The 12,163-nt window shown below is 38.3% G+C and overlaps 1 protein-coding gene across 15 annotated transcripts in view; it reads left to right on the top strand.

The window, feature by feature from the left end:
• The window catches only part of TTC3 (tetratricopeptide repeat domain 3), a 127,047-nt gene that overhangs the window by 73,793 nt on the left and 41,091 nt on the right, over positions 1–12,163 (top strand). For all 15 annotated transcript variants that reach the window (XM_032276893.1, XM_032276894.1, XM_032276900.1 and 12 more), the window contains 5 exons: positions 2,929–3,180; positions 5,946–5,992; positions 7,046–7,102; positions 8,205–8,278; positions 10,240–10,404. In XM_032276893.1, coding sequence (XP_032132784.1) covers positions 2,929–3,180; positions 5,946–5,992; positions 7,046–7,102; positions 8,205–8,278; positions 10,240–10,404 — 595 coding nt within the window. The remainder of the gene's footprint in view (positions 1–2,928; positions 3,181–5,945; positions 5,993–7,045; positions 7,103–8,204; positions 8,279–10,239; positions 10,405–12,163) is intronic.

The raw sequence follows: 12,163 nt of genomic DNA, 5'->3' as shown, positions 1-12,163 counted from the left end.
ACAATCCTGCACAGTCTGTACATGTACCTAAAGTATATTTAAAAAAAAAAGAAGAAGAATGCTAGTCCAGTCGCAGCTACTTGGGAGGTTGATGCAGATGATTGCTTAACCTCAGGAATTTGAGACCAACCTGGCAGGGTTGCAAGACCTGTCTCTAAAATTTTTTTTTTTGATTTTTAAAAGAACAAAATATATGAAGGTCTTTAAGGAACAAAAAAAATTATTACACAATTTTTAGGTTATTTTATATGTAGGTTACAGTATACTTTTTCAAAAGATATAAACAATGGAATGACCAGTCAATAAAGACATCCAGACCACCTATATTAGACTAAACTGTAAATGTGTAGATGTGTGAACACTAAGCACAGGTGCACAACCATGAGTGAATAACACATCCTGGAGTCTGCCCTCTGCCCAGCAGCTGGGTTGAGAAGAAAAATCTGTAATTCAGACTCTTTGAAGAAAAATTTAGAGGGAAGAGTGGGTGAGATTAATTGCTCAGGGTCACCTAAGGCAAATCTGTAGAGATTAAGAGAAACATATCCTAGGGTTGGACTGGGCTATGGTAAATCACAGTCTTATATAACCCTGTTACTCTGTTCTGACTTTACTAATTTGGCTGGGAGAAGGGAAGAGTGAGTAAGACCCCTGCCCTACCCAAAGCAGGCTCTTTGCCTAAGGCTATGCAGGACTGCGGAAGGCAACTTCGGATGCAGTTGTTGTGTAACACTAGGTAGGGATGCTTTGGGCACTATTTATCTTAGTGACTGGAAAGCAACTGGCCTAGCATAACAGTTTATTCAGTTGGCCACTGTTAGATAAGAGACTAAAGGGAGCCACAGGAAAAAGGCAGGGTCTTTTAGCAGCAGACCAGAGAAAGGGGCCTGCCAAGCCTCTGCGAGCCATCCCACCTGCCTGAATTTTTAGCAACATGGGGCTATTAGAATTTTAAGGCTTCAGAGAATGTTGGTCAGTTTCTGCCAAGAGAAACAAAGTAACATGGCAGCAAGCTTAGCATAGTTAGACAGCTGAACATTCCTGCTTTGAGCATAGATCCTCATGGATTTGTGGTCTCGGAAAGTTACTTTTAAATGATAAGATTGTCACTAGTGAATATCAAGTAAGCAAATTATAAAGTTATTGCTTACTTTAACATGCTTTAGGAGATGCTCGGGACTAGAGAAGTAGGTTTGCCTGAGTTATGCTACACGGTCAAGACTGCCAGCCACTGTTCATTCAGGTAAACATAGTGCCTAAGCCTTCCAGCTCGCTGGCAGGAAACGGTGAACATGTCTTTTGATATAAACATGTTTATTCTGAAGATTAAAGGTATCATTTTAATAAGGATATATGTATACTCTTTAAAGTAGCAATTTTTATTTAAAGTTGTGAGATGAGTTCAAGCATGTTAATTAGTAAGGCTGTTAGTACAGCCCTGAAGTAAAATGCACACTTAAATAATAAGTAAAGCAGTTTTCAATACTTCAAATTTTACTTCTCATAAAACATCTATAAGGTGGACTTACATCATGCGCATATTTCACGTAAGAGAGATCAGTTTATATGTTCAACAAAACATGGAGGGAGGAAAAGAGAGAGGAAGGGAGGGAGGGAGAGAGAGAAATAACAGAGCACTAGTGAGAGAAATTTGACATTTCAGTAGTGAACACTGCCTGCCTGCATTCCCAGCATTGAGTACAAGCTGACGTGGATAAGGAATGGGAATGTGCTATTTCTTAATTGGGCACTTACAAATCTACTATAGCGTGAGTATCTTATATGATCCCTGATTCTGGTGTTTAAAGATCCTAATTTTCCTGCAACATGATCTCTGCAAGCTAACTCTTTAATCTGGAAGCAAGCAGCCTAGGGTAATTTCGACTGAGCAACCTCTGCTTCATTTGTTGACTTCATTTGTCAACTAAGGCCCTCAGAAGAAGTGACCATTTTGTATTGGAGGCATGATGGAGAAATTGGACAGAGCCCCTTTTTGCTTTTTGGTGGCTATTCATCAGGAGTGGGGCTTCACCGTCTTTTCAGCAGGAGTATGTATGAGATTGCAGTCACCCTGTTTTCTAATTTGGAGGGTGGAGATAAAAGCAGGCATGCTGACCACCTTGAATTTTGTAGAGGAGGGTGAGGACCCACATTTCGGGGAATAAGGAGCCATTATCCTCTTTTAGATGCATTTGGGAAGATTTTGCATTATTGTTGATGTTTTGTTACTATGGAATCCATATAAAAAATCAAAATCTTGCAAGTTCGTACTAATTGGAATGAAAGTCATTATGAATTAGTGAAAACATCATTTGGATTTTTTTTTTTCTTTTTTTAGAGATAGGCTCTTGCCTCATCACCCAGGCTGGAGTGCAGTAGTGCCATCATAGCTTACTGCAGCCTTGAACTCCTGGGCTTAAGCAGTCCTCCCACCTCAGCCTCCCGAGTAGGTGGGACTACAGACATTTACCTCCATACCTGGCTAATTTATTTATTTTTTTATTTTTGTAGAGATGGGGGTCTTGCTATGTTGCCAGGGCTGGTATCGAACTCCTGGCCTCAAGTGAGCTCCCAGCCGTGGCTTCCCAAAGTGCTGAGATTACAGGCCTAAGCCACCATGCCTGACCTCATTATTATATTTTTAAAGGAATTTAATGCCATACTTTCATCTCCTAGGTCTAATAAAGGTAGCTGTGATAGTAGAAGGCATTGGCCCACATTATTCAAATATAATAGATAAGACTTATTATAATTAGCCTAACAATGTTAAATGGTGTTTCTAAAATGCATAATAACTTGAATGAATCTGTTCTCAACTATTCAAATGTTTTTGCTGAAAATATAAGCAAATTGTAGTCAGTTGCTTTCAGAGATGTGAACCTCAATAATTTCCTTCCTCTTCTGATTTGAGTTTTGTTTTTATTACAGGCCTAGATGCCACAGGACCTTTCTTTTCTCGTTATGGAGCATCTCTTAAACAGCTTGATTTTAGCATCATGACTTTCCTCTGGAATGAGAAATATGGTCATAAACTAGCCTCTATTGAAGGAAAGAAACTTGATTATTTCTATGAGCCAGCGTCATTGAAGGAAGCCCGTTGTTTAATATGGCTGCTGGAAGAACACAGAGACAAGTTCCCAGCATTGCATAGTGCTTTAGATGAATTCTTTGATATAATGGGTATGTTGACTGAGTTTAGATTTACTTTACATTTAATCTTAAGGGGAAAAAAAATCTGTGAAGGACCTACGTTATTTAAATATATAACAAAGAAAATAGTGAAAATTAATATGGTACAACCAGTTTATGTGGGGAAGTTAGTGATTAACAATAGCAATTTTTTTATATATCATGAAGCTTTTTTACTTTATCAGCTATAGAGATACTCAAATGTGGGTATGTTATGCTGACAATACACGATGTTCTTCCTGTCTTCAATATTTTCACAGCATCATGGGAAAGACTGCATGTCACATTGACAGAATCTGTTAGCAAGCAGTTTGATCTGTAGCATTTTAGAAAACATTGGCCTGCAGAAGTAGGTGATGTTTGCAGAATCTGGAATGGATAGCACATTTTAATGGGAAGAGCCTAGAACTGGGGATCAGGAAAAGTATTTGTGGCACAGCTTCTTCCTTAGTTTAGTTCACTAAAAACCTGTGGGCCCAGTGCTAGGTGTTGAGAAGGAATTCAGAAATGCTTATACTTGTCTCTGCCCTCGAGGACCTTGTGTTCTAGAAAAGAGTGTAAGATACATGCACTAATGACAGTAACGTGGTAGTAAGCTCAATAAGGGAGGGCCAGAGGAAGTGCCAAGGGCATCAGAGTAAGGACCCAATATTTCCTTTCTCCCTGGGAGAGAGGAAAGCCGTGGTGCAGGGGTAGAGTCTCAGATGGGCAGTGAACGTGAAAGTGGAATTAGAAAGCTGGGTGTTAGGGCTTATTTGGAATTGGGGTGCCTATTTAGGTAATGGCATGGAGTCCAGCTTGTACTAACTAGCTAGCTAGCAGCTAATTCCTTCTCTTCTCTTAGATCTTAATTTCTGCATTAAAATGAGATGATTTGGAGCCAGTGACCTGTGTGGTCCTGTTTTACTTAAAAATTCTAATATTCCTAATTCTAAATTAATAATAATTTATTACCTTTCATACTACATGAACATGTTACGATAATCCCCAAGTCCCTCATAATCAGAAGTCTCCTTTATGTATTGTTAGGAGTTAGACTTTTAAATGTCATGCTGTTTGTTCTAAAGGGTACATTAAAAGATCTGGCTTTGTACGATCGTGTCACAGATGATAAACTTCCAATGCAGTATAAGGAAGCGGAAACCTTACTTTTGACAACAAAAGTTCTTAGAAAAGAGCATACTCAAATACAGATGGCTTTATCTTTCCAGAATACTGCTTCATGACTGACGGTGACATGCTGCTTGATAGCCCGAATTTATTGCCATCAGTTTGCAGCTGATGGTAATAAAAGCTGTCCTGGGACTGAGCTTACAAAACCTGATGCATATTTGGATCACAAAACAAGACAAATAAAAAGGACACAATTCCCTCTCAGCGGACACCTGTTCTTTAACGTGTGTTCCCTACATAAAATATACAGCACTTCTGGCTGCCACTGTTTCTCTGTTTTCTAGTCATGACATCAGAGGCCATTAATCAAATTGTTGGCAATCCCAATGTATTCTCAAGTCCAGTAGCCTTCTGCCTTCATCCCAGACATTTTCAGTTTTATCTCTTTATTTAAAAGAATGGTTATATTTCTTAAAACTTTTCAAAATACACTGATCTTGTAGATCGACAGCATCACCACTGCTGTAATAATTGAGAGCCCCGACTTTTCTCCTCACCTCTGTCATGCGTGATTCCCTAGGGTATTTCTATGAGACAGCCAAAGGGCCTCTGAAAGCGTATGACTGAACCCACCTGTCACATCCTGAGACCTGTTTCTCCTCAGTTTCTCTCAGTCACTAACATTGTATATCTAGTGTTTAAGCAGGAAGTCCTGTAATTAGTCTCAATTCTTTCTTTTCTGTATTAATAGTATAACTTGTTTGTCATTGGTCCAAATGAGCTTTGTCTTTGATCTGTCCTTTCCTGTCCATCCCACTTCCCACGTCCAGGACCTTGGTTGTCTTTCCATAGTTAGACTACGGTAGTAGCCTCCAAACTGGTCTCCATGCCTCTAGACTCTCCCACTCTTTATCTTCCTCTTACGTTGCAGCTAGTGACTCTTGTAGAACATCTGTCTGATTCTGTTAACGATTCGATTTGGGAAACATTAGTTTTACTTACAAATTAAGTTCACATCATCTCTCTGGGGTCTGGGTTCATCCTCTCTCTCTAAGTACACACCCCACTTCTGACTGTGCCCAAAGCTGCCCTGTGCTTTCCTGCCTCCTGTTTGCTCATCTGGTTGCCTGAGCCATGCCCGATCCCTTTGCTCATTCATTTCAAGAGTAACTTAAATGTCCCCTCCTCCTCAGAGTCCTCCTTGCCTCTCCTGTCAGCCTCTCCCTTGCAGACGGCGGACTTGAGTCCTCTGTGAGCTTTGTTGCCTTGTGTTGCTTGTGGTACTTAGCACACTGGGTTACAGGTGTTTGTCTGTCTGTCTTTCTGACAGTAGAACAGGAGTTCACCGATAGCAGGGACTGTTTTGTGCATCTCCTCTGTATTCCCAGCATTAGCATAGATGGCACCTAGAAGGCACTCAAACTCTGCTGAATTGGGTTGAAGTTTTATGGTCTTTGTAGTTGGTTTCCCATTTAGTCAGCCCTTTTGCCTTTGGTTTCTAAACCACACTTGTGTCAAAGCCAAATAAGGAATAGAGCATGGTCGATGCCAGTTGTATCAGGAGTAGTTTTAAAGGCTTTGGTGTATTGTATGGAAATGTAAATATTTAGTTCCCTCACAAAACTATCTGTATATTCCTACAGACAGCCGCTGTACTGTGTTAAGGAAACAAGACAGTGGTGAAGCACCGGTAAGTTACTCAATCACTTGAAATCTTACTTTCTAATCTGTGTTAAACAAAGGACTAGAGGGGAACCCAGGCCATTGTTTATTGACATCACAGGCAGTATTCAAGAACCACATTAAAAGGACATCCGGTAGCATGTACTATTTCATTAGAAAGTCATTGCCGGTTGTCCTCTTGGAATTGGAGCAATAATCAGCAAACTCTGAGGCTTAAATTAGACAATTTCCATAAAGTTTCAGAGCTGGTAAACATTAACATTCTAATTAAGGAAGGAAGAGTTCTTCATCTCCTGGCATAAAAAATGAAAAGTTATCTTTAATAATTATTAAAGTTTTAATGTTTTGCTGTAGAAGGAAAACAAAGGGACTTCGTTTTGAGTCCCTTAATTGAATTTAAGTTCAAACAGTTCCAGTGTTGTCTTCCTCAGTGGTTTGCAGTTGCCTTTTATTCTTTCTTTAGAAATTCTTCAGTTTTAGGAAAGGGATTAAATAAAGAAAACCATAGCATTGTGGCAGTTTTCAAAGAGAAAGATACCTGTTTACTGATTTTCAGGAGCAAATTATCTATCTATATGAACTTTTGTCTTAATCTGCTTCATCAAAATATTGCCTGGCTGAGCAGGGATACACGGCGGACACACTCTGCAAGGAGCTGACGGCTTCTTTATTCACTGTTTGTGCCCCAGTGTCTGGCAGGTGCAGAATGTCTAGTTTGGCTTAGTAAATGAAATATATTAATAATAATAATACGATAATAGCGAATGACTGGAATTACTTAAAAGTCTGATTAATTACTTGAAATAACATTCCAACCCTGTGGAAAATAAGAATGTTGGAACAATTTAATTTTAGCTATAACATTAGGTATTATTAAATTTTTGCTTATTTTCTATTGTAAATCATAGCCCTTGGGCTGATACACTGTAGTGTTATTTTTGTTAAACATTTTATATACATTTAACTTATGACTAGTCTGTGAAAACCGATATGGTTTCTTTATGTTGAGCTTCATAATAGTTATTTGAGTGTTCACTGATTTTCCCCCCCCATTTTTTAGTTTAGTTCTACCAAGGTGAAAAACAAAGGCAAGAAAAAGAAGCCAAAGGATTCAAAGGTATGAAGTATTTTCTGTATTAACTCTTGTCTAAATTCTCCAAAATAGTTAGCTGACATATAAATTCGAATTAAGCAATTCTTGGGATGTTTTGAAACATTTATAGAGAATGACTTTCAAGCTGTTAAAGATGTTTTGGCAGTCTTCTACATATTGGAGAAATTCCAGGTTCTTTTTTACATAATAGCAAGTCTTGAGACTTGTATGCTTTATTGTCCTTTTTATTTTTTAGCTATTTCTGAGTAAAAAAAATTTGTCATAATGTCCCCAAAAATAAATAAGTCTCATAAATGATAACTTATTAAACTAAAAGTGATAAATACTAATCTTGATAGAATCCCTTTCTTCCTCTCACCAAAGGCTCTCCTGCAAGCCCATGAGATAAGTAGGGCATTTTCATTTTTATTTTTGGGATAGGATCTCCTTCTATCACCCAGGCTGGAGAATGGTGGTGCAGTGACAGTTCACAGCAGCCTCAAATTCCCAGGCCCAAGTGATCCTCCCATCTCAGCCTCCCGAATAGCCAGGATTACAGGTGCATGCCACCATGCCCAGCTAATTTTTTGTAGAGATGTGGTTTGCTATATTGCCCAGGCTGGTCTAGAACTCCTGTTCCAAAGCGATCTGCCCACCTTGGCCTTACAGGGGTGAGCCACTGTGCCAGAGTAGGGCATAATTTTTAAGTCTCGTGGTGGGTTCTTCATGGCTTTTGTGTATGTGGGGAGCAAAAAGGGGGATGGGGAGTGAGACAGTAGCAAGTCTTAAAAGGATGAGAACAGCTAAGGAGTTCCAATGTAACTTTTATTTTTATCTTTGACTATATGTATTTAGTTTAGATAAAATGGGACTTTAAACTGAGTGACATTTTAAGGTTTTTTTTGGAGCATTGGAAACTACTCTAAATGTTAATTTGAGCTTATTTTTGGCTGTTGAAACTTTTATTACTGTGTGTTCCTGTTTATAAGAAAATTTGGATAGATCTTACATATTAGCAGTTTGTATTTGTGCTTATATAAGCATTCGTCAATTTTAATGATTTTTTTTTTTTTACTTTAATGGAATTTTAAGGTAGAAAATCTTTGTCATTTTTCTTTTAAACCAGCCTATGTTAGTTGGGTCCGGAACAACTTCAGTAACTTCAAATAATGAGATCATCACTTCAAGTGAAGACCATAAGTAAGTATAATTTTGAAGTTTTTGCTTTATTTTAACTCAAATGCCTTTACTTAATAAATTGTGTTAATTTTATGTATATAAACTTGTGTTTTATTTCCATAACTTCCCTTTCTAAAGCTGTGCACCTGACAACCTGATATAATTCTGTCTTGATTAAATTTACATAAATGGCTAGTAGGCATTAAGAATTCATTCAAACTGTGTTAAAGTCACAAGACTGGTGACATTCATTCACTAAGTCCGTATTCAGAACTTAGCATGTGCAAGGCTCTGTGGGAAAATCCTAGAAAAATGTATAGAGATTATTTCTTTAAATAGTCAATGAAGAGAATGTCCTGTTAATAGTGCATTTTTGCTGTAATAGAGAGGAAGCTGTTTTGGGAGCTGTGTATGATATGGTTTCACCTTATATATTAGTGATTTTCATTGCCATTTGGATGTTGAAACTGAGTTTTCAAGAAACAAATATTTAAGAAATAAAACTAGTAAGTAGCAGTAATCGTTTTATAACATATTCCTTTATGAACCAAAAATGTACAACATGGGTTTTTTTTCACATTTCTTTTTTTCTTTTTTTTTTTTTTTTTTTTTTGAGACGGAGTTTCGCTCTTGTTACCCAGGCTGGAGTGCAATGGCGTGATCTTGGCTCACCACAACCTCCGCCTCCTGGGTTCAGGCAATTCTCCTGCCTCAGCCTCCTTAGTAGCTGGGATTACAGGCACGTGCCACCATGCCCAGCTAATTTTTTGTATTTTTTTAGTAGAGACGGGGTTTCACCATGTTGACCAGGATGGTCTCGATCTCTTGACCTCGTGATCCACCTGTCTCGGCCTCCCAAAGTGCTGGGATTACAGGCTTGAGCCACTGCGCCCGGCCTTTTTCACATTTCTTAAAGGAGCTGTCAGAACTGTTAAAAATTTACATAGTCATTTTCATGGATTCCTTAAGTTGGGTGATTGTTTTAAGTTAAAATCATAGTCTGTCTTAGTCAGTTTTAGCTGCTATAACAATATACCATAAACTGGGAGGCTTACAAACAGAAATTTATTTCTCACAGTTCTGGAGGCTGGGAAGTCCAAGATCAAGGTACTGACTGATTCAGTGTGTGATGAGGACCTGCTTTCTGATTCATAGATGGTGCCTTCTAGCTGTGTTTTCTCATGCTGGAAGGACAAGGCAACTCTCTGGGGCCTCATTTATAAGGGCACTAATCCCATTCATGGGACAGAACCTAATTACCTCCCAAAGAATCCATATCCTAACACCATCTCGTTGGTGATTAGGTTTCAACATAGTGTTTTGCAGGAACACAAACATTCAGAACATAACATAGCCTTTACTGAGATTAAGTCTTATGTATCAGGCATTGTTTTAGGGGGTTTACATACATAAACTCATTTAATGCACTTATCCTGCCTACCAGGTACAGAAAAGGAAACTCTGAGGCATAGTACAGAGCAACTTGCCCAAGAACACAAAGCTTATAAATAGCAGAGCTACAGCCTGGTCTTAGAGCCCACACTCAAACTACTACATAATTTTAGAGTGCTAACTTCTTATATTTAAAAACACTTTTTTAAGTACCATTTACCAGTCTCAGTTTCACTTTAACTTAATAGCAGTTATAATAAAATCTTTGTCTTTCAATCATTTAACAAGTTAAAATGAATGCAACATTTAAAAAAATATGGAGTTTTAAGAATTTTGCTCTTTGGAGCAAGACTAAATAATTGAAAGTGATTACTTAGAATGTTGGATATGATATTTCTTTACTATAACTGTGGAAGGGTAACTTTTCTACACTTAAGTTTTCCGTTGCTATTTTTTTTTTTTTTTTTTGGCAACATAAAGCTGAGTAATATATTGCCATCATTGTGTTTATTTCAGTTAAACATTCTTCTGGCTAAATAATACAGGTTTATCATTCACAAAATTGGGTGTTTTTTGTTGTTATTTACCAGCAATCGAAATTCAGATTCTGCAGGCCCATTTGCAGTGCCTGACCATCTTCGACAAGATGTAGAAGAATTTGAAGCTCTCTATGACCAACACAGTAATGAATATGTTGTCCGCAATAAGAAGCTATGGGACATTAACCCAAAACAAAAATGTTCAACTCTATATGAGTAAGTGGGTTGAAATTTTTACAACCATTATTTTATACTGAGGCTGCTAATTAAAGATCAGAAGTTGTTTAATTTGTACTGTTTTTAGAGATTTTGCTACATAAAACACAAAGTGAATGGAGGATTTATCTTATTTTTTTGAGACAAGAGTCATTCCATGTCACCCAGGCTGGAGTCCAGTGGTACAATCTCTGCTCACTACAACCCTTGCCTCCCGGGTTCAGGTGATTCTCATGCCTCAGCTTCCGGAGTAGCTGGAATCACGGGCTTGCACCACTACACCTGGCTAATTTTTGTATTTTTAGTAGAGAAGGGGTTTTGCCATGTTGGCCAGGCTGGTCTTAAACTCCTGGCCTTAAGTGATCTGTCTACCTTGGCTTTCCAAAGTGGTGAGATTATAGGTACAAGCCACCACATCTAGCCCTGAGGATTTTTAATCATTAAATTTAGAGTCCTAATGATTATTGATTTTGTCAGTTTGAGCTACTAAGTCAATATTGAGTGGGGTGGATAAAACAATCAAGTAAAAAATTCAGGAAAATCTCGGAAACAGCTTACTGTTTTGAGCTTTGCGTTATTAAATAGTGCATGAAGACGTCCTTTTAAGAAAAGAATCGAGGGTAAGCTCTATAATATAATATTAATTTAAAAGCAAACCCTTCTCCTGGAAGTCCTGTTGGTATCTATCCACCATATGGTCCTTCCTTCTGTTTTCCTCCATTGCGTCATTCCTATTTAGTTTTGTGCTCTCAGATCCTTCTTCATGGTTTTTCTTTAGAGTTGAAATGCTGAGCAAATCATATTTCCAGAGAACTCCTGGATGACAGTGTGGAAACAACTGGAAAATTGTACTATTATTTCTTATATTTTGCTAGAATTTGCTTCAGGCATCCAGAAGTAAAGCTGAAGTGTATAGTTTTCAGTAGCTTGTCTCTTAAAGAATTTATTGTCCTTATAAGTGGGAAGAAATTAAACAACTTTATGAGAATAAAAACTGATTTGTTGCCGGGCGCGGTGGCTCAAGCCTGTAATCCCAGCACTTTGGGAGGCTGAGGCGGGTGGATCACGAGGTCAAGAGATCGAGACCATCCTGGTCAACATGGTGAAACCCCGTCTCTACTAAAACTACAAAAAATTAGCTGGGCATGGTGGCGCGTCCCTGTAATCCCAGCTACTCAGGAGGCTGAGGCAGGAGAATTGCCCGAACCCAGGAGGCGGAGGTTGCGGTGAGCCGAGATCGCGCCATTGCACTCCAGCGTGGGTAACAAGAGTGAAACTCCGTCTCAAAAAAAAAAAAACTGATTTGTTTGTATTTTAAGACAGAACTTATTTCTTATAATAGTAGAAAACCAAGAAGTTTCAGGAAATTATATTTTAAAGCATAATTCTTTGAATTTTCAAAAGTAAAAACATGATAGCATAAGATTGAAGATTTGTTTTATTGGCCAATGGATGAAAGAGAAAAATGAAACTAAACTTTGGTGTATGAAGAGAGTGTAGAGTAGAAAAATATTAAATATTGGTCAAGGAGTCAAGAATACTGGGATAACTGCTACAAACTTTTTGTTGACTTTAGTATTTCATCTTGAAATAGAGAACCAGACAAATTTATTTATTTATTTATTTTTTGAGACGGAGTTTCGCTCTTGTTCCCAAGGCTGGAGTGCAATGGCGCGATCTCGGCTCACCGCAACCTCCGTCTCCTGGGTTCGGGCAATTCTCCTGCCTCAGCCTCCTGAGTAGCTGGGATTACAGGCAC

The sequence above is a fragment of the Sapajus apella genome, unplaced genomic scaffold (genome assembly GCF_009761245.1).
Source record: "Sapajus apella isolate SASKATOON/1434 unplaced genomic scaffold, GSC_monkey_1.0 scaffold8, whole genome shotgun sequence".
NCBI lineage: Eukaryota > Metazoa > Chordata > Mammalia > Primates > Cebidae > Sapajus > Sapajus apella.
Note: the sequence above shows the minus strand (reverse complement) of the source record. Positions and strands in the feature narration are given on the sequence as shown.